General features: G+C 47.2%; 1 protein-coding gene across 1 annotated transcript in view; it reads right to left on the minus strand.

Moving 5' to 3' along the window:
* The window catches only part of gls2b (glutaminase 2b (liver, mitochondrial)), a 37,701-nt gene that overhangs the window by 11,936 nt on the left and 3,027 nt on the right, over positions 1-22,738 (minus strand). The window contains exons 4-13 of the mRNA XM_056301831.1: positions 15,272-15,401; positions 14,328-14,407; positions 11,172-11,335; positions 10,166-10,224; positions 8,154-8,186; positions 7,891-7,949; positions 7,675-7,741; positions 7,204-7,254; positions 6,025-6,201; positions 2,985-3,116 (exon numbers count right to left, since the gene is read on the minus strand). Of these exons, the coding sequence (XP_056157806.1) occupies positions 2,985-3,116; positions 6,025-6,201; positions 7,204-7,254; positions 7,675-7,741; positions 7,891-7,949; positions 8,154-8,186; positions 10,166-10,224; positions 11,172-11,335; positions 14,328-14,407; positions 15,272-15,401 (952 nt within the window). The remainder of the gene's footprint in view (positions 1-2,984; positions 3,117-6,024; positions 6,202-7,203; positions 7,255-7,674; positions 7,742-7,890; positions 7,950-8,153; positions 8,187-10,165; positions 10,225-11,171; positions 11,336-14,327; positions 14,408-15,271; positions 15,402-22,738) is intronic.

Raw genomic sequence — 22,738 nt, forward strand, 5'->3', positions numbered from 1 at the left:
CATTTTCAAATGTACCTTAAACCCTCGGAAATTACATTTGAAATCTCATGGTTACCTTGCTATTTAAAAAAAAAACATTTTCTGTACAGCAGCTCCAGATTTACACTATTTTCACACTATTCACTATATATATATATATAGATATATAGATATATAGATATCGATATATAGATATCGATAGTTATATGTATATATAGTTATATATATATAGTTGTATATATAGATACATAGATAGTTATATAGATAGATAGATATAGTTATATATGTATATATGCATAGATAGATATTATATATATGTATGTATGTGTATATATAGATAGTTAGTTATATATATAGATATATAGATAGTTATAGATAGATAGATAGATAGATAGATAGATAGATAGATAGATAGATAGATAGATAGGTAGTTATATATATATATATACATAGATAGATAAGATAGTTATATATATATATAGATGCATAGATAGATAGTTATATATATGTATAGATAGATAGATATTATATATAGTTATATATAGATAGATAGTTATATATATATAGATACATAGATAGATAGTTATATATATATACACACACATACATAGTTATATAGATAGAGTTATATATATGTATAGATATAGATAGATATAGATAGATATTATATATATATAGTTATATATATATATATATATAGATAGATAGATAGATAGATAGATGGATAGATGGATAGATAGATAGTTATATATATATATATAGATAGATACATAGATAGATAGATAGTTATATAGATAGATAGTTATATATATATATGTATATATATATGTATATGTATGTATGTATGTATATATATATATATATACACTACCGTTCAAAAGTTTGGGATCACATTGAAATGTCCATATTTTTGAAGGAAAAGCACTGTACTTTTCAATGAAGATAACTTTAAACTAGTCTTAACTTTAAAGAAATACACTCTATACATTGCTAATGTGGTAAATGACTATTCTAGCTGCAAATGTCTGGTTTTTGGTGCAATATCTACATAGGTGTATAGAGGCCCATTTCAAGCAACTATCACTCCAGTGTTCTAATGGTACAATGTGTTTGCTCATTGGCTCAGAAGGCTAATTGATGATTAGAAAACCCTTGTGCAATCATGTTCACACATCTGAAAACAGTTTAGCTCGGTACAGAAGCTACAAAACTGACCTTCCTTTGAGCAGATTGAGTTTCTGGAGCATCACATTTGTGGGGTCAATTAAACGCTCAAAATGGCCAGAAAAAGAGAACTTTCATCTGAAACTCGACAGTCTATTCTTGTTCTTAGAAATGAAGGCTATTCCATGCGAGAAATTGCTAAGAAATTGAAGATTTCCTACACCGGTGTGTACTACTCCCTTCAGAGGACAGCACAAACAGGCTCTAACCAGAGTAGAAAAAGAAGTGGGAGGCCGCGTTGCACAACTGAGCAAGAAGATAAGTACATTAGAGTCTCTAGTTTGAGAAACAGACGCCTCACAGGTCCCCAACTGGCATCTTCATTAAATAGTACCCGCAAAACACCAGTGTCAACATCTACAGTGAAGAGGCGGCTGCGGGATTCTGGGCTTCAGGGCAGAGTGGCAAAGAAAAAGCCATATCTGAGACTGACCAATAAAAGAAAAAGATTAAGATGGGCAAAAGAACACAGACATTGGACAGAGGAAGACTGGAAAAAAGTGTTGTGGACGGATGAATCCAAGTTTGAGGTGTTTGGATCACAAAGAAGAACGTTTGTGAGACGCAGAACAAATGAAAAGATGCTGGAAGAATGCCTGACGCCATCTGTTAAGCATGGTGGAGGTAATGTGATGGTCTGGGGTTGCTTTGGTGCTGGTAAGGTGGGAGATTTGTACAGGGTAAAAGGGATTCTGAATAAGGAAGGCTATCACTCCATTTTGCAACGCCATGCCATACCCAGTGGACAGCGCTTGATTGGAGCCAATTTCATCCTACAACAGGACAATGACCCTAAACACACCTCCAAATTGTGCAAGAACTATTTAGAGCAGAAGCAGGCAGCTGGTATTCTATCGGTAATGGAGTGGCCAGCGCAGTCACCAGATCTGAACCCCATTGAGCTGTTGTGGGAGCAGCTTGACCGTATGGTACGCAAGAAGTGCCCATCCAACCAATCCAACTTGTGGGAGCTGCTTCTGGAAGCGTGGGGTGCAATTTCTCCAGATTACCTCAACAAATTAACAGCTAGAATGCCAAAGGTCTGCAATGCTGTAATTGCTGCAAATGGAGGATTCTTTGACGAAAGCAAAGTTTGATGTAAAAAAAATCTTATTTCAAATACAAATCATTATTTCTAACCTTGTCAATGTCTTGACTCTATTTTCTATTCATTTCACAACATATGGTGGTGAATAAGTGTGACTTTTCATGGAAAACACAAAATTGTTTGGGTGATCCCAAACTTTTGAACGGTAGTGTATATGTATATATATATATATAGATATTATATATATGTATATAAATATAGATAGTTATATATAGATATGTAGATAGATAGTTATATATATATATAGATAGATAGTTATATATATATATAGTTATATAGATAGTTATATGTATGTATGTATATGTATAGATAGATAGACAGATATTATATATATATATGTATATATATAGTTATAGATAGATAGATAGATAGATAGTTATATATATATATATATATATATATATATATATATATATATGTGTGTGTGTGTGTGTGTGTGTGTGTGTGTGTATAGATAGATAGATATAGATATCCCCATCCTGGCTTCCAGAGACAGCTTTCAAATATCATTACTACTGGCTGGAATGTGCTAGACTTCAGCAGACACATAAATACTTACCAGCACCAATCAGTTCTTCAAATCAGGGATTAGAGACTCGCCGGGTACGCATGAAACGATCCCTGGAGGGAAAAGAAATCAGAAATGCATATGGACTGTACACGCTGCCCTTGCCTGACAGAAGTGAATTCCCCGAACGCTGTTCCCGACCCGGTCTAGCGGAGGAGACCAGCACATCACGCCCATCACGTTGGGAATCACCAGCAGCACGGCTCCGGACACCCCTGACTTGGCAGGCAAGCCGACCTGAGGAGACGGGAGGAGCAGGTGACGTCTCATTCCATACTGTAACGTGCGTCTGACTCTTTAGTCGAGCGGTTAGCGACGCCTCCTGCGGTGCGGGCGACACGGGTTCGCGTCCCGGCCGCGGCAGTTCCGGCGCGTTGCGCCGTCCCCCCCGAATTCGCTACAATATTGCTCAACCCACGTGCGCACATGGAGGACATTTTGAAATCCCTTTGCTGCGGCTGCTCCTTCCCCCCCACCTCAGCACGAGTCTGAAAAGAAGGAATCAGACCGAAGCCTTTGACTACAATATTTGTTTTTATTTTACTTTTGTAGGGGTTTCCCCCCCCCTTTTTTTTCTCCCTAATTGTACCCGGCCAATTACCCCACTCTTCCGAGCCGTCCCGGTCGCTGCTCCCCCCCCCGCTGATCCGGGGAGGGCTGCAGACTACCACACGCCTCCTCCCGTACATGTGGATTCGCCAGCCGCTTCTTTTCACCTGACAGTGAGGAGTTTCACCAGGGGGACGTAGCGCGTGGGAGGATCACACTATCTCCCCCTTAACAGGCGCCCCAACCACCCAAAGGAGGCGCTAGTGTAACAAGTAGGACACATACCCACATCCTGCTTCCCAACTGCAGACAAGGCCAATTGTGTCTAGGGAGGCCCGACCGAGCCGGAGGTAACACGGGGATTCGAACCGGCGAGCCCCGTGTTGGTACGCAACGGAATAAACCGCCACGCCACCCGGACGCCCGGGGTTTGTTTGTTTATTTATTTTTGTCGATTTCTTATTTTATGGGGGGAAAAAAAAATCAATTTACACTGAGTCAGCTTGGGTGGTTTCCTCATGACAGGGGTTTGCTCTGTTAGGAAAGTGAAAATCTTCCAAGTTGATCAGGTTTACATTGATCTTTTATTCCTAAAACATTAGGAACCACATAAACAAAGTAACCCTTTGTGACCAGACTCTAAAAAAAAACAACAACAAAAAGGCTCTAGTGCAACGGTGTCTCTACACTAGGGGCCGGTGGGGCTGTCCCCACCAGACAGCGCCAGCGTACGGCATGATCAATAATTCAAGTAATATATACATTTTCTCTTCGTAACGAGCACCATTGTGTGTTTGTTACATATGACAACAGCGGCAGTGCCTGATACATTCCAGATATCTCCCTGTGGCTGTTGTGTGAAGGTCAGTACTTGTGGCAGTCTAAGCGAGCAGGTGAAAACCCTGCACATGTTCAACACGCTTTCGGTAATGAGCCGTGGGGCACGACCATGTTGGCCCCATGCTGACAGCAGCCAATAAAAAAATAATAGAATGAACGACGGGTCAAGACATTTAGCACATGTCTTTTACGGTATCGGCATTACTACGCGGCTACACACAACCCCATCTGACACCATGGGACAACAGGGGTTAAATACACTGTCTGTGCTATCAACTGATAACGAATTCATTCATGGATCGGTGGAGTTCAACAGATAAGTTATTGACAGGTTCACCCTGATGAACGCTCATCGAGCATCTTTTCAACCAGTGGATGTCACTGGCGAGTCTGTTTTGCACATTATTACAAGGCGTGTTTTTTTGGCTGCAGGTTAAGGCCCAGAAAGCAACGGGTTTCCCTGCTCTGAAATGTTGCTTTGGATGTGCTATTACAGTTTCTGGTTTTTGTACTGCAACAGGGGCGTCCCCCCCTTCCCCCCCCCTCCAATTGCATTTGGCCAACGGCCACCCTGGTTGCTGCTCCACCCCCTCTGCTGATCCGGGGAGGGCTGCAGACTACCACATGCCTCCTCCGACACATGTGGAGTCCCCAGCCGCTTCTTTTCACCTCACAGTGAGGAGTTTCACCAGGGGGACGTAGCGTGTGGGAGGATCATGCCATTCTCCCCAGTTCCGCCTACCCCTCGAACAGGTGCCCCTACCAACCAGAGGGGGCGCTAGTGCAGTCACCAGGACACATACCCGCATCCGGCTTCCCACCCACAGACACGGCCAATTGTGTCCGTAGGGACGCTCAACCAAGCTGGAGGTAACACAGGGATTCGAACCGGCGAGCCCCTTGTTGGTAGGCAACGGAATAAGCCGCTACGCTACCCGGACACCCCCCAGAATCAAATCTTGATGATGCCCATTTTGCAGTATTCATCATGGCAAGTGGTATTAAACTGTTTAAAGGGTGACACGGAAATGGCCATTCAGCTGTTAGCAAGAAGCAGTGACGCGGGTTAGCGGTGATGCCTGATCCTCCCTAGCTGTCCCGGTCTCTGCTCCACCCCCTCTGCCGATCCGGGGAGGGCTGCAAACTACCACATGTCTCCTCCCATACACGTGGAGTCGCCAGCCGCTTCTTTTCACCACGTAGCGCGTGGGAGGATCATGCTATTCCCCCCAGTTCCCCTCTCCCCCCGACAGGCGCCCCGACCGACCAGAGGAGGCGCTACTGCAGCGACCAGGACACATACCCACATCTGGCTTCCCATCCGCAAACACGGCCAATTGTGTCTGTAGGGACGCCTGACCAGGCTGGAGGTAACACGGGGATTCGAACCAGTGATCCCCATGTTGGTAGGCAACGGAATACATAGCTACGCTACCCAGGTGCCGCTGTATCTTTCTTTCTCTCTCATTGTCAACCTGAACATCCACCCATTTGCCTTGTCATGTGGATTAGCAGCACTTGCAGCTAGTCATTGATCAGCCTGCAGTTTAAAGCCGAGGGAGGTGCTAAAGTCAGCGGTGTCGTGGTCGGCATACTGAGACCTAGATCGATAGATCACTAAGGAGAACGCGGGTATACTCTCCTATATTTGTTCTACTTATTTCTCCACCTGGAATTTGTTATCCTTCCTCCTCCTCCTTAGACAAAGACAGGGGTCCTAACAGTCATTACACCTTCGGGTCCCTTCACTGCTTACATGGAAAGCCATCTGGCCGGAGTAGTCGTACATGCCACAGGAGTGCATGAGACTCAGCGTGTTCCTCACGGCCTCGGCACTCAGAACGCGCTCCCCTGTGATTGGACAGATCCCTCCGTTGGCCAAAGTGGCGGCCATGATGCTTCCCGATTCACAGGTCACCTCGATGGAGCAAAGCTGAAAAGGAAAAATTAGAACTGGTTCAAGTATCTAGAACCATGTTTTGTGAGACCTAAACAAATGCATCAACAGTTGGGAACATTAAAAGTTACTGTGTAAAAGGTCAGGTTTATTCTGAATGTACGTAGTTTTGTGATGTATTTTCCTTAAATCCATCCACATCCTGCCTCCGGTGTGGGAAGATGGCGGTGCTTATTCACGTTTGCAGTGGCCTCACCCAGTACCCGTGTGGGAAGATGGCGGCGCTTATTCACTTTTGCAGTGGCCTCACCCAGTACCGTCCATGCAGTGTCTTTGTCCATGTCTGCGTCTTTCTTTTGTCTTCGTTTGATGGCTGGGAGAGCTGGCGCAGGATCAGCTGGGGGGTCTGGTCTGCTGCATCCTGTGGGCCCAGGGACCATGGCCCTGCCTGGAGCTGCGCCCGAAGAGCAAACACCGAGGGTGGTCTGACAGGATGCAGAAGCGGGGCAGGCTAAGCTAACTGCTAACCCATGCAGACCGGCAGTTCTGATAACAGCGAGGGCGGTCTGGTGGCGGCTTCGTCTAGCGTTGACTGTGTTTTCAGTGTCGTCATGTGGAGTGCGGAGAGGTGTGTCTTAAGTGTCTGGCTGGAAAAGCTGGTGCTGGATCGGCTGGGGGAGCCTGGTTTGCTGCGTTTGGCGGGCCGAGGGACCACGGCCCTGCCTGGAGCTGCGCCCGAGGAGGAAACACTGAGGGCGGTCTGACAGGAAATGGAAGCGCAGCGGGCTAAGCTAACTGCTAGTCCATGCAGACAGGCAGTTTCGACAGTCATCCTGGCGTTCACTGTAGTGGACAGTGAAAAAAAAATTTTTTTGTGGATATGTTGGATATGTATGTGTTTCTGTAGTTTTTTGTAGTTTGGATATATGTGTTCTTGTAGTTTGGATGTGTTTTTGTCTGTGTTGCACTGCTGTAGGCTGGGGGAAACGACGAATAAATGTTCCCGATTCCTGATCCACACATCAGTGTGAGGCTTACCTGAAAGTAGAAGTCCAGTGCATCAATCATGTCCGCTCCCTCAGGAAAACACTGAGGAATCAAACAGGAATATGGTCACTACACTGAGATGGGTCAGGCCACCGACTGCAGACAGACAGCAGTGACTCAGTGAATGATGACATGCACAGCACTTAAGATCACTCATAAGCCGGCTATTAGGCCATTTTCTGTTTGCATATTCATAATATGTGGGGATGCTTGAATAAACAAATGAGAATTTTCTACAAAGACAAAGCTCATACACAAAAAAAAAACCACACCAACAAAAAAAAAATCACATTATGTGTTTGCAAATATCCACATAGTGGCTAATGAGACGAATCCCCGCTTAGCTCCTGGTATGATTATAATCATCATAAACTGTGAGTCAGAAGGGATATTTTCAGTCAGCGCCTGGTAGTTCACCCCTACTCATGAATAACGGCGAGCAAACCCCTCGCTCCAACTGACCTTCTTTTCTTTCATGTAGTATCCAATTGCAAAATTTCTGTCGCCGGTTTCTTTTTCTGACTGGAACCTAAGCCGAAAGTGGGGGTGGAGTGGGGGGCAAGAAGAGTTAACACTAAATCATCAATAATGCACTGCAGCAGTAGATAGATGAAGCACCACGGGTTCTATCACTCTCTCATCTGTGGCGTCTTATGTGCCATCGGGCGGCGCACTCACGTGGCGTTGCTGAAACCCACAAACTCTTGGCCCGCTATCCTCTTCACAAACTCCATCACCTAGAGGAAACCAGGACAACAGCTGATGCATATCAAAGCATTTTTCTGAGCCCCATTGCACTCTGAGATGTCATGCTTTACTTTGAGGTAATGGAGAGAGACAGAGAGAGAGGGCGAAAGGGAGGGAGAAAGGGAGGGAGAAAGAGAGAGAGACAGAGAGAGAGGGAGGGAGAGATGTAAGACACAACAGAATGCAGTACTTACATAGTCAAACTTCTCTGCCTTGTTTGAACCGGGCTACAGCGACAAAGTGAGAGACAGACAGACGGAGATTAATGTGAAATTTAAAGAATAACCCCAAATCAATCATAATTGCCACATTAATAATTACTCTATTCATCATCGGCATCAATAGGTGGTGGTGGGATTTATGGGGAAAAAAGTCCATAAAATCCATTAAAAAAAAAAAATTACAGATGACATCTTTAAATGACGCCTGTGTCTCACCAGCTTTTTAATGGGACCAAATAGCGCCATTTGAACAAGCCAATCAGAATTGCCCGTCGGAGTGACATCACACCGGCAACAATCAACCAGTCTCGAATAAGACCGCCCATGTCAAGAGCAAGGTAGCCACTGGTCGAGCAGAAATTGTGTTTGTCAAAAGAGGGGGTGGGGCCAGCGATACTGCTGGCCAATCAGAGTGGCAGCAGTGAAAAAACTGTCACAGATGCGTTTCGCAAAAATACAGCACTTAATAACTACTGGTATGACAAACTGGTATAACTACTAGTTATACCAGTTTGTGAAAAAGGTAGCCCTCACATGTACGACCAGTGAAATGTGGTGATGTTACCTTGTCATTGGCTGATGCAGGTGAAAGGTGAAAAACAACCAGCTAAACAAACCTGTAGTGTTCAGGGAGAGTTAAGACCCTCTCGTAAAGATCTCAACCACATCTTTAGAGTCTCTCAATCAACTGCATGTCTGTACAGGACACGGTGAGGCACAATTTCATAATTGCTGGCTAGAGTGGCTTCAAATTAAGCCTCAAATTGTGAGTTAAGCAAGTTAAACTACGCTCCTAAGAGTCCTAGGCGCCAACATACCTGTTAAATTTTGGTGCAAAGTAATTTATCTACGAGGACAGTTACGGTAATTTCGGCTAATCGCTGCATCTGTACTAGAAAGGAAATAGTTTGCTCACTGATTGGTTGTTTATTTTTTCAGCGGTTGATGTGTAACTTGAGCCAACAGTCTTTTAATAGAACATCCCTCATCGGCTAAAAGGGCCTCATCTCTCATTACACACACACACAAACAGCCTCATTGGCTGACCTGCAGTTCACTCCCATATGTCCAAAGGCAAGCCCCTCCTTCCCACTTGGTGGTAGTGAACCTGACTTGGGGGGGGGGGGGGGGGTCCACAGTCAAGGGAAAAACTGTCCATGTGACCACAGCATCATGGGTTCTCTCATTCCAGGAGCATGTTTACCCTCCTGTGTGTCCTGTACATATTTATCTAACATGCCAAACATATCTACCTCAGGGGAATGTGTGTCAGCATGTCACATGTGTAAAGCTACAGAGCCGCAAAACTGAAACACAAAACGTCTGACTTTCAAATTCGCAGGACTCCCACACCTTTGTTTCCCTGAAAAGTCCCCCCCCCCCATCAGGGTAAAATGGGATTTTTTTATGAGACTTGATAATTGTTTACTATGGGTAGCAGAACATTTTCTCCAGTGTACAAAATGTCAACCATGATGTCTTTATTATCAATGTCAAGTCAATTTTATTTGTACAGCCCAATATCACAAATTACAAATTTGCCTCAGTGCAATGTTGATGCAACATTTGCAAAGGTCAAGCTTTAATTTAAATGAAATAAAGTGTGTTCTTATTATTTTGAGGTATGATCCTCACTGTGTTACTATTTATTTGGTCACGCTATAAGAAATTATACAATATCCAAAATCAACAGCCAGTAAGCACTCTCGTTAATGTGATGAACGTGCAACAATCTATGCAACCAATTTCAGTAGACTCCTTTAAATTGACCAGTTTTCCTATCACAAATCTTGTTTTATAACTACCACAAATGAAAATCCTCTCGCCGTATCACTGGAGAGAATGCTTGGATATTACTGAACCACCAGCAACAGCCGATGTGAATTTGTAGTGTGAATGACATGGAGTGTAACGTGTGAGAGTCTCATGTGTTGACTCATAAAGGCAATCACGCTGTGCGAGGTCAAGCACGTTTCTTTGTTTACCTTGATGAGAGAGCTGATCACGATGGCTCCCGCATTCACCATGGGGTTGTGGGGCTTGTCTGGGAAGAAAGAAGAGATGGCGCTTGTTTCAAAATAGGACGTCTGTAAGGATCTGTAGCTTAACAAACCTGGACATCTCATCTACGACACTGCAAGGACATACATACCCTGCCATATTGGCTGGGTAAACAGTGCATACCTACCGAAACAGAAGAAAAAGGTTATCAACATCCCATTTACAATCTTCAGACTGACATAATGTTACTCTACAGGTCGAGACATTACCAACGACGTATTTGGGTTAGTCCTACAACAAAGTTTTAATTGGAACATTTCATGGACACAGCCTTGACCCGGGCTTACTTTCAGAGAGCCCTTTGGTGGCCCAACACATGAAATGAAAGTTATTGTTTGTTTGTTTGTGTTACGCAAGTTGAAGACACCAGGTTGACTATTCACAGGGGACTAGGGAATGTTTGCAATCACAGCGTTTGTAAGATGGTGACAGATGTACTCTTAGCACCCCCGCCCCCCTCGGTTCAGGGATGGTTGTTCCCTATTCACACAGATGGCCTGTTTGACTCCTCATTCAAACCGGCGTTCCTCCCTATCAAGGATGTGCTCATCCTCATCCTTGAAAGAGTGGCCACCGGCCTGTAGATGGGTGTAGGCTGGGGAGTCCTGGCCTGGCGAGGTAGCTCTTCTGGGCCGTGCCATCCTCTTGGCCGGCGTCTGTTTGGTTTCCCCGATGTGCAACTCACGGCAATCCTCTCGGCACCTATCAGCGTTCGTAACCCCGGTCCTTGGGGTGGACCCCTTCCGTGGCCTAAACCCACCTATAGGCTAGTAGTGTCCACTCTTTCAAGGATAAGGATGAGGATATTTGAAATGTTCTTGCCTATTCAACTGGAAGTGTTATTTCCTCCCATTGTCACCGACTGCAAAGCACTAAAAAGATTATTGATCTTCCAAAGCCATGACGAGACAACGAGACAGCCTAAATCACCTTCTTCATCAAGTGAGAGCTTGTTGAACTTGAGCCCGCTGGGCTCCATGCCTACGTAGCGGTGAACCTTCTCTGTGCCGGCCTCGTGGACGGCGATGGCGTACTCCAGCGGCTTCACACAGGACTGGAGACAGAACGGCTGCTTGGTATCGCCTATTGAGTGTCTGGAAGAACAAAATGGTAATATTGTCTTTGGCCATGCGGAGAATATGAGTACATTTAATTACACGTAACAAATGTAACCTATTTTTCTGGACTCAGCCCAGTGTTTCTCAACCCAGTCCTCAAGGAACCCCTATCCTGCAGATTTTCATTGTAACCCTGCATAGGTAGCCCTGCTTGTACTTACTCGACCAATCATCTCGCAGCACTTAATTATGCAAGGTGTGCAACGTCTGACAAAATTCATTGCTGATTGGTTGAATAACTACAAACAGGTACCTATTCAGGGTTGCAAAGAAAATATGCAGGATAGGGGGTCCTTGAGGACAGGTCTTAGCCTGTTAGTGATTTTAAGTTCCTGTTATAAGCTGTTGCCGCAGTATATGCATCGAGCTCTTATTTTGAAGGCTGAAGAGAGAGCGGAAGTGCTGTACGCAGTGTTGTCGCTGTGGAGTTCTGTTGGGGGGAAGAATCCAAATGAAGTGGTCCTCGTGTGAACGTGGAACCTCCGTATTTGTTATTTTATAGTTTCACACAGTATAGGCGACATCTACAAACCCTCGGTTACATTGGTGGCAGCGGTGGGATCCGGAAGTGTGCAGATCCTCAGAAGTCTCTTCGGAGCGCGGGAAGAACAAAGCGCGAGGGCGCGCTTCCGGGAGAGGATGACGACTGTAAACTACTAATAAGACACGTTAGCCCCTAGCTAACGGGTCTGACCCTTTAGCCGAGCGGTTAGTGACGTTCACCTTGTGGTGCAGTACACCCCGTATCGAATCCCGCACCGGGCAACAAAATAACCGGTTACACACCTTTTTTTCGGGGACTATTTTATGGCGGAGACGTACATTCTGTTGCGGGGCAGTCTTCACATAAATTGTGACTGTGGACACTGAACGAGAGCAGAACGGATACTGAACTGTCCGCCATGGTCATTTGAGTAGTTCCAAGAGAAAATGGCGATTGTTGTTGGTTGTCATGGTGACAACACACGTCAGCGTGGCCGTAAACGTTTGTGCTACTCCGCCGCTTATTTGGTCGTTGACGCAAAACCTCACCTACTTGGCCTCAAGCGAGTCCGCGACTTTAAAAGAAGAAAAAAAAGTCTCCGCGACTTGACACAAGTAAGTAACGGGAGCAGCCAATGGTAGTAGTTGTAGAGGAGCTCAAGCAGGAGTCGTGGCAACTTTATCTTTCGGCTACACAACGTGCACCATTTATTCCTTCCGCCATTACAACAACAACAAAACAACCCGCCAGCGGAAGTGCGTCACTGTAAACCCGAACCGGGGAAACAGCAGCTGTAAACTAACGTTCCTACCAGCTCAATAAGGGGAATTATGTAGCCCCATAACCACTACATAGTAGTAGTTTGGAAGTTATGTCCACAATTCCGTCCTTCCGCCCATCCTCATAATTGTGGGCGTAACTTGATGTGTGCAACTAGAAACTTTTCATCCATTTGCTGGTAGGCGCAGGTGAAAGTCTGTCCACAATTCTATGCGTGTCGTTAACGTTTAAATCTTGCAGGTGCCGCGAAAAACGTGCCATCGTCAATAGCGCACGCCAACAAACAGGAAACTGGTATGACCGCTGCAGCAGGAACCGGAAGTCAGCGGACTACAGTTATGCACAGAGTTGATTTCCATGGTTGCGATGCCCCAGACAACTTGTCAAATCCCTCCACGCTCCTAACTGTATTATCCCGCAACGACAACGTAACTTTGACAAAAAGTAAAGGTGAATAATGCTCACTGCGACTGACTAGTCATCTCAGCCAAAGTTCAAGCCGTTGTGTTTCACACTGTACTGAAATGAACGGAAGTCAATGGCTGCTTCGAAAGAAGGCAAAATACTTTCAAAAAAAATGTGAAAAACTACACTTTACAGAAATGCAAAGTATATGAAACTTGTAGTAAATGGGCTAAAATATGCAAAAACACTGGTATGGTGCTTTAAGCGTGTAACTGCTGTCATGTCATAGGGATTTTCAAAGTGTTCACTTTCTTTCGCTGACACTTCATTGTATTAAACCCACAGCACCTCCCCAGATAGCAAAGAATCTTTGGCCCAAATATGGCCCACGTCTGCAGTTATCTTACGGCCCACATTTGGCCTTGAATGACAGCGTCGACTCGGCGTGAGTGTGGCTGCCGCAACTCAGCCACACTTGGGCCACACTTGGGACACATAGTATGTGCTGTAACCCAAGGCAAGCCAGGTTCATTACATTTGGGCCATGTCTGGTCCACACAACACTTGCCGTAACCCAAGTCAGGCCCAGCTTTTGACATTTGACCCACGTCTGGCCCACACAACAGTTGTCAGTGCCATAACTGAGCCGTAAGTACCAAAAGTGCCCCAGATTAGGCCCAAATGTGTTTGCTATCCGGGTCAAGAGGGTTCAACCATGGTCCGCGGTGGTGTAGTGGTCTAAGCACCAGCTTTGTGTCGATGCAGTTGCCCACTGGGGACCGGGGTTCGCGCCTCGGTCTCGTCAGCTCCGACTATGGCCGGATTCGATGTCTTCAGGAGGGGGGCGGAGTCGGCTTGTGTTCGTCACATGAATGCGTCTCTGTGTGTGTCGGAAAAAGCAGTGGTTCGGCCTGGAGTCGCCTTGTCACGGAAGTGGCGAGGCGTCTCCTTCGAGACTGCCGGCCTTAGAGATGCAGTTGGCAAACGCATGCAGTACGAGGGTGGGTGTTTGAACTAGAATAGGGATCGACTGGCTACTAAATTGGGAGGCAAAGGGAAAAATCTGAAATAAATAAAAAACAAAAAAGAAAACGGAGGGTTCAACCATGATATCCAGGGTCCTAAAACCAACCTGAGCCAAACCAACTGTCTTCATACACAAACACTAGAATAATCACGAGCAAAGGTTAGCATAGACATATCCAATAATATATCATATCATATCATATGTCATGTCATATCATATTATATGTCATGTCATATATCATATATCACATAGTGCAGGTTTGTTTGTCTTACCTCTGACCGTCCACTGTACACAGAGACACTCCCCACAGGTCAGGACTAAACTTGGCCAGGTGGGGGATGTAATCTGCAACCTATTGTCAGGACACAAAAGAAAACTGTCTTAACAATGTACTGCAACAAAGTGGAACACTGAGCACAACTCAGGGATGCTGCGCCCCAACCAGGGGCACAGTGGAAGAAGAGACGCAACACTTTTTGCTATGAGTTCCATTGAATCTCCGCTGATTTTGAAGATTGTCGCTTGCTTTTACGCTTTTGGAAACCTGGCGATAATTTAGTGAGCCAAGCTAGGTCACAAAACTACATCTACATCTGAAGTTTGTCGTGACACATACTGTATATCTTGCTATCTGATATGACATAGGATGTACACAAAGTTGGGCGTCCGGGTATAGCGTAGCAGTCTATTCCGTTGCCTGCCAACACGGGGATCTCCGGTTTGAATCCCCGTGTTATCTCCGGCTTGATCGGCCACCCCGTCAGACACACGATCGGCCGTGTCTGCGGGTAGGAGGCCAGATGCGGGTATGTGAGCTGGTCGCTGCACTAGCGCCTCCTCTGGTCAGTCGGGGCGCCTGTTCGGGGGGGGGGGATAGCTCGATCCTCCCACGCGCTACGTCCCCCTGGTGAAACTCCTCACCGTCAGGTGAAAAGAAGCAGCTGGCAACCCCACATGTATGGGAGGAGGCATGTGGTAGTCTGCAACCCCCCCCACCCCGGATCGGCAGAGGGGGTGGAGCAGTGCTGGGACGGCTCGGAAGAGTGGGGTAATTGGCCGGGTACAATTGGGGAGAAAAACGGGAACCCCCCCCAAAAAAAAAGAGTCACATGAATGAACCAGTTTCTCCATGGTTTAAAGACTTTTTGGCTATCTTTAACCCTCCAGACCCCCATGAAAAAAGGGAACACAAAAACAAAAACAAGAACATCATTACCTGCCCTTCACTTTGCTCTTTCACCGTGTTGTAAATTTCATCAATGTTTTGCGTGAAAGCGTCAAACTCGGGGATGATGAATTTTTTCCTGAAGGCTTGGATCAGCAAGACCATGTTTCCTCCGACACATCTGTGAACAAATCACAACAGCGCGGCGTTAGCAAGGGGCTGCTACTGCAAGAGGAAAGACATTTCTCACCACGCTTTTTACACAATCGTTGAAGGAGTCAGCACATTCATATAAAAAAGAGGTGTTTACTGCTCAGGCCACTCAACCGCTTGAAACGCTGACTGAAGTCAGGTTGTCCTGCAACGCTGAACCCTCAAGCTGGGGGAAACGCGGCCCCGTGCAACTAACAGGACAGCACCGATGCGCTTAACTGGCCGGCATTGTGTTTGTTTTCATCGAGATCGGAATTTCCATTGTCTCATGTATTCCAAGAAAGATCCTTCCAAATCGGTCCGGTCCGGCAGTACGCTTGTTGGCAAGCAACGGTGACCATCTGAAATAGGATAGGGGGCAAGGTTAAACACACATGCACGCACACACACACCCGTACAAACATACCCAGAGGCGCACATTCACTCACTCCTCAGTCACTCGCCTGACTGCAGTCAGTCAGTGTGTGTGTGTGTGTGTGTGTGTGTTGTGTACAGTTGAGAAGCGCACAGTATTTTCCCCTTCCCACGTGTGAATGGTAAGAGACAGCTGCCTGCTCTCAGTTTGACAGCAAGGGTCCCTTCTGCAGCAGATAGGACTCTGAGTAATGCTGGCACTACTTTCATCCTACCGACTCGACCCCCCCAGGGTACGGGGCTTCAACAGATCCCTGCGCTGTATTAATATTTGACAACGTCTCTATCCATCTGCTACCGACCTTTCTGAAAGAGTGATTTAAATGTATCGACGCGTGTTTTATGCTGAATTATTGCTCGACTACATGCACCGACAGCAAATTTGACATTTAGGCACCGATTGTTGCTTCTCCTTGGATGTGTGCTATTCTACCTAACTTTCCCAGGCCTAGAAAACACAGCTTCAATTAATTTCTGTGAAATCTTTTACTTTAATTCAATGTCTTAACATATACTGAATGGCTCAATGACCCAGAGGACGTCAACAACCCAACAAAGCATGAAGAGGCTTTCGGCTCATTGACCTTATTTCTCCTAATCTTCGACACTTCGGATCATAATTCGAATCCGAAGTGTCGAAGTATCATCTTTCCGCTTCCGGTGTGGGAAGAAGGCGGCGCAAATTCATGTTTGCAGCGGCCTCACCCAGTACCGGTGTGGGAAGATGGCGGCGTGAATTCACGTTTGCGGTGGCCTCACCCAGTAATGTCCATGCAACGTCTTTGTCCATGTCTGCGTCTTAGGTTTGTCTTCATTTGATGGCTGGGAGAGCTGGCGCTGGATCAGCTGGGAGAGCTTGGTCTGCTGTGTCCTGTGGGCCCAGGGACCACGGCCCTGCCTGGAGCTGCGCCCAAAGAGGAAACACCGAGGGATCGGCTGGGAGAGCTAGGTCTGCTGCGTCCTGTGGGCCCAGGGACCGCGGCCCTGCCTGGAGCTGCGCTCAAAGAGGAAACACCGAGGGATCGGCTGGGAGAGCTTGGTCTGCTGTGTCCTGTGGGCCCAGGGACCACGGCCCTGCCTGGAGCTGCGCCCAAAGAGGAAACACCGAGGGATCGGCTGGGAGAGCTTGGTCTGCTGCGTCCTGTGGGCCCAGGGACCACGGCCCTGCCTGGAGCTGCACCCAAAGAGGAAACACCGAGGGATCGGCTGGGAGAGCTTGATCTGCTGTGTCCTGTGGGCCCAGGGACCACGGCCCTGCCTGGAGCTGCGCTCAAAGAGGAAACACCGAGGGATCGGCTGGGAGAGCTTGGTCTGCTGCGTCCTGTGGGCCCAGGGACCACGGCCCTGCCTGGAGCTGCGCTCAAAGAGGAAACACCGAGGGATCGGCTGGGAGAGCTTGGTCTGCTGCGTCCTGTGGGCCCAGGGACCACGGCCCTGCCTGGAGCTGCGCCCAAAGAGGAAACACCAAGGGATCGGCTGGGCGAGCTTGGTCTGCTGCGTCCTGTGGGCCCAGGGACCACGGCCCTGCCTGGAGCTGCGCCCAAAGAGGAAACACCGAGGGATCGGCTGGGAGAGCTTGGTCTGCTGTGTCCTGTGGGCCCAGGGACCACGGCCCTGCCTGGAGCTGCGCCCAAAGAGGAAACACCGAGGGATCGGCTGGGAGAGCTTGGTCTGCTGTGTCCTGTGGGCCCAGGGACCACGGCCCTGCCTGGAGCTGCGCCCAAAGAGGAAACACCGAGGGATCGGCTGGGAGAGCTTGGTCTGCTGTGTCCTGTGGGCCCAGGGACCACGGCCCTGCCTGGAGCTGCGCCCAAAGAGGAAACACCGAGGGATCGGCTGGGAGAGCTTGGTCTGCTGCGTCCTGTGGGCCCAGGGACCACGGCCCTGCCTGGAGCTGTGCCCGAAGAGGAAACACAGAGGGCGTTCTGAAAGGACTCGGAAGCGGGGCGGGCTAAGCTAACTGCTAGCCCATGCAGACCGGCAGTTCCGATAACACCAAGGGCAGTCTGGCGGCGGCCTTGCCTGGCCTTGACTGTGTTTTTAGTGTCATCGTGTGGCGTGCAGGGAGGTGTGTCGAAGGTGTCTGGCTGGGAGAGCTAGCATTGGATCAGCTGAGGGAGCTTGGTCTGCTGCATCCTGTGGGCCCGAGGACCACGACTCTGACTGGAGCTGCGCCCGAAGAGGAAACACCAACGGCGGTCTGACAGGACTCGGAAGTGGGGCAGGCTAAGCCTAAGCTAACTGCTAGCCTATGCAGACCGGCAGTTCCGACAGTCATCCTGGCTGGCATTCGTTCTCCTGAAAAGTGATTTTTGTTTGATGTGTTAGTTTGGATATATGTGTTCTTGTAGTTATTGTAGTTTTTGGATGTGTTTTTGTCCCTGTGTTGCACTCCTGAGGGTTGGGGTAAACGATGTTTTGTTTCATTTCATGTGTGCAAGTGCATGGACTGAAATGACAAAGTGTTTCTGATTCTGTTTTCAGATTTCTAATCAAGGAGGAAAGAAACAAGCACGTGTCAGAGACAGGCAACGGAAAGTGATGATACCTATGACTGAGAATGGAAAGTGAGAAAATGATGGAGACAGAACGTAATGTGGCGGCGCCTGTAGTGCAAATCCCTCCTTAACTTGGAATGCGACAGTCTTAAAATAGTTCTCTGTCATCCCGGCACCTGGCGGTCAACAGAGAATGAATATCGGGGACAATACAAATGGGGCATGCTTCCAGCAACAGGGAACAACGTGAGATGCAGGGTTCAAAATTTATCCTGTGTCCTATAATGACAAGTGAGCCAAAAAAACCCCAAAACATTGATCACATTGGTCTTTCTCAGGCGGATGGAGCTTGCCTCCCTGCAGCTGAATGTGGTATCAAAAAGGTTGCCTCGTCCAAAAAAAGAGCACGGATGTGAGCTTAAAGATCCAGTCCAATGATTTTAACACAGTCAGACAAGTTTTATTGTGTAATATTAATGTTAGGGGTGTCATTTTTTCAGCTTCAGAAGCATCACCTGACTTGTCATAACTGTATTAGTGCCACCTCTCTGAACACAGACAATTGTCAGGAGGTTGTGTTTACAAGACATGTTATGTATTGATGGGCAACTATCCCAAAACAGACCAGCTGACACTGATGATGATGTCAATTCAATGACTGTCCAATCAAATCAGTGTTTGATGATGTCATTTATCACCAGAAGCAGATTGGGTTTTTTTTTTCTGAAACGGTTTAATTATGTTGACAACAAGGAGGAGACCGCTTTCAAAGAAACATGGCAGATTCTGGAGGGGAGCACTTGGCTAGTGCTTTTCACAAGTAGGCTACTGGGAGGAGGTGCTTGGTTGATGTTGCTACATCACGACGACTTTCACACCAAAAGAAATATTCTTCCCACTTTTTCTTTATTCATATTCTGATAATCATCATGTTCAGTTCCGTAACCTATGGAGGTCGTAGGAGCACAGCTGATGCCTCAACAGGTTGCGTCATCATTGTATTTCAGTAGGGGGGAGTACCTGGTGGTCCCTATCTCCTCTCCAGGTATGGACGGCTGTTGGTTCACAGAGGAACTCATCTGCCCTTTAACAGGTTTTGTTTTTAGTCCTGCTATGTGTCCACACACCCTCCTCACAACAACCAACAACCCAAGGGTTGAAGTGGGGGTGCCGGTTTAGTCGCCGACGACCCGACAGGTGCAGTTTAACGTCATACCCAGGACGATTTCTGATAATACACACAAAAACATCAGTTGTTGAATCATTTTCATTCATTTCTTGTCATTTCTCCTCTATGCTTTGACAAAATACATCTAGCTTGCGTAGGAAAACCCGAGGCAGGAGCGCTACTCGGAGTCTTTCAATTTGACCTTCAAACAGATGCTGTTTTGTCAAGGGTGCGGATATGTGATCGAAAAGGAAAGAAACAAAGGGCACACCTTCGAAGTGAAACATTTAGGAAAGCCGTTAATAGAGCATGACAAAAACAAAGCCTGTTTTTGGTGGGAAGATGGTGTAACGGGTAAACTGTACTCATGCCGTGGGGTGTTGCATGTGGTGTAGGCCTAAGTGAATGTGTACCCACCACCTCACAGCTTCTCACACCTTTCTCTCAAGCTAGCAGACAGAATTGGTCGAATGGTGAACTGGAACAATAACAGATGTATCTAAACTTAACCCAGCAGTTAGTTTCCGGGGGAGGGGGGGGGGCGGAGAAACCTTCACCACTGTGTCTCTAAACACCTTGATACAGTATAAACTCAAATCAATAAATGCACTTTCTTTTCTCACACCAGTGGAGTTTCTTCAGTGTCCCTGGACAATAACATAACCTTATTCCTATTTACAGTATGAAATCCCTTCCTAAATTGTTTTACTCTGCTACGGAGGGGAAAAAAGGGTGAAGCCAGCTTAAGGCTGCGCTTCCAGAATGTAACCCTAATGCCCTGACTACCCCTGAAAACCAGACTTTGAATGTTAGCTCAGAACCGGGCCCCAACCTCACTCAATCTGCTCTTCCAGCAACAAAACAGACATTTCCCAACAACACACTTCACCGTGGTGATGCACAGTCAGCATACAGTGCGATGCACAGTTCGTATATAAAGTTCGTAAATTTCCACTCATTTCACCCGTCAACGGGGTCCGTTCCGCTGGACGAGGAGCGCCAGGCCGCACAATAGCCGAAAGCCTTGTTTTAAAAACGAATTCCTCCTTAAGCCCAGTGCTGAAGAGGACGAGGCCAGGTGGCAGGGGATACTCACAGGAGGGAGGTGGGAGAAAAGGGAAGGAGGAACGTCCAAACTTGCCCAACAGATTCGCTGACGATGCCTCTCCTACCGCAGCGCGGTCCGTTCACCTCACACACGGCAGCCGTCGCCCACTTCCTTGCGTCTCGACAGCCTTCACCGTCTTCCTTTGTTGGCCGCCATGTTCTCCTTCTTCCCGTAGTCACAGAAGTCCCGCCCTCCGCCAACCGTTCCTCTCCTTCCGATAGGCCCCGCAGTTCCTGACGGTCACTGATCGGCCAATGAAGCGCCCACCCATCACCAGAGGCCGTTCCAGTCGGTCCCATGTGGCTCGCCACAATGGCGGCGCGAATTCACGTTTGTGGCGGCCTCACCCAGTTACTGGTGTGGGAAGATGGCGGCGCGAACTCGCGTTTGCGGCGGCCTTACCCAGTGCTGTCCATGCAGTGTATTTGTTCATGTCTTCGTTTTATGGCTGGGAATCAGCTGGTCCGAGAGCTTAGTCTGCTGCGTCTTGTGGGCCCAGAGACCACGGCCCTGTCCGGAGTTGTGCTCAAAGAGGAAACGCCGAGGGTGGTCTACAGATGCGGAAGTGGGGCAGGTTAAGGTAATGGGCAGGCTAGCCCATGCAGACCGGCAGTTCCGATAACAGCGAGGGCGGTCTGGCGGCGGCCTCGCCTAGCGTTGACTGTGTTTTTGGTGTCGTCAGATCAGAGCCGGGGGAGCCTGCCCTGCTCTGCCACCTCCGGTGGGCACAGGGACCACGGCCTTGCCTGGAGCTGCGACCGAGGAGGAAACACCGAGTCCGGTGTACCAGGACGTGGAAGCGGGGCAGGCTAAGCTAACTGCTAACCCATGCAGACTGGCAGATCTGACAGTCATCCTGGCGTTGATCCTCTCGGACAGTGATTTTTTTTTGTTTTTGTAGTTTGATATGTGTTCTTGTAGTTTTTAGATGTGTTTTTGTCTTTGTGTTGCACTGCTTTGGGCTGGGGGAAATTATATTTCGAGTGTTCCCGATTCCTGAAAAGTAAAAAAAAAAGTGGGCCTATGTGTTGCGGCCATATCAGTTGTTTGTCACATGATCTGTTGGTAGGCTCCGCCTATCCTTTACCCGTCACATGATCTGTTGGTAGCCTCCACCTATCCTTTACCTGTCAAATGATCTGTTGGTAGGCTCCACGTATCCTTTACCTGTCACACGATCTGTTGGTAGACTCCACCTATCCTTTACCTGTCACATGATCTGTTGGTAGGCTCCACCTATCCTTTACTTGTCACATTATCTGTTGGTAGGCTCCACCAATCCTTTACCTGTCACATGATCTGTTGGTAGGCTCCACCTATCCTTTACCTGTCACATGATCTGTTGGTAGGCTCCACCTATCCTTTACCTGTCACATGATCTGTTGGTAGGCTCCACCTATCCTTTACCTGTCACATGATCTGTTGGTAGGCTCCACCTATCCTTTACCTGTCACATGATCTGTTGGTAGGCTCCACCTATCCTTTACCTGTCACATGATCTGTTGGTAGGCTCCACCTATCCTTTACCTGTCACATGATCTGTACACTAGCCTTCACTTATGCAAAAACTAAAATGACGACTGGTGCAACGGACTTCATGTAAATTAACACTGGCCACTAGAGGGCGCGCAGCACCATGAAATTATACCTGAAGTTGCACAAATTATATGAATTACTAGAAGAACCCCGCTACAATGTAGCGGTGTGGTTGTCCACCCGTCTAAATCTCCCTCCTCTTCATCCTGCCAGCTAACCGCCTTCCCCCTGCCCCTAACCCCCCCCCCCACTCCAACTCCCTCCCCCCAAATGCTCAGATTCATCTGAAATGCTGAGAAAAGTGGTTTTTAGCCATTTTTAGAAAATTCATATTTTGCATAATTATGCATAATTACGCATAATTATTTTAATTTTCTGCTATTTTTCTGGTCCTCTCTGGAACAATACCTACCACCTCCAAAAAAAATGAGGATCATAATATGCATTTTTGCATATTATGCATATATATATATAATATATGCATATATATAATATATGCAAAAATGCATATATTTTGCATAATGCCAAAACATTTCTAAGTCCCAGAAATTTTTTTTATATAGGTGAAAAAAAATCAAAGA

Source organism: Lampris incognitus, chromosome 2 (assembly GCF_029633865.1).
Source record: "Lampris incognitus isolate fLamInc1 chromosome 2, fLamInc1.hap2, whole genome shotgun sequence".
Classification (NCBI taxonomy): Eukaryota; Metazoa; Chordata; class Actinopteri; order Lampriformes; family Lampridae; genus Lampris; species Lampris incognitus.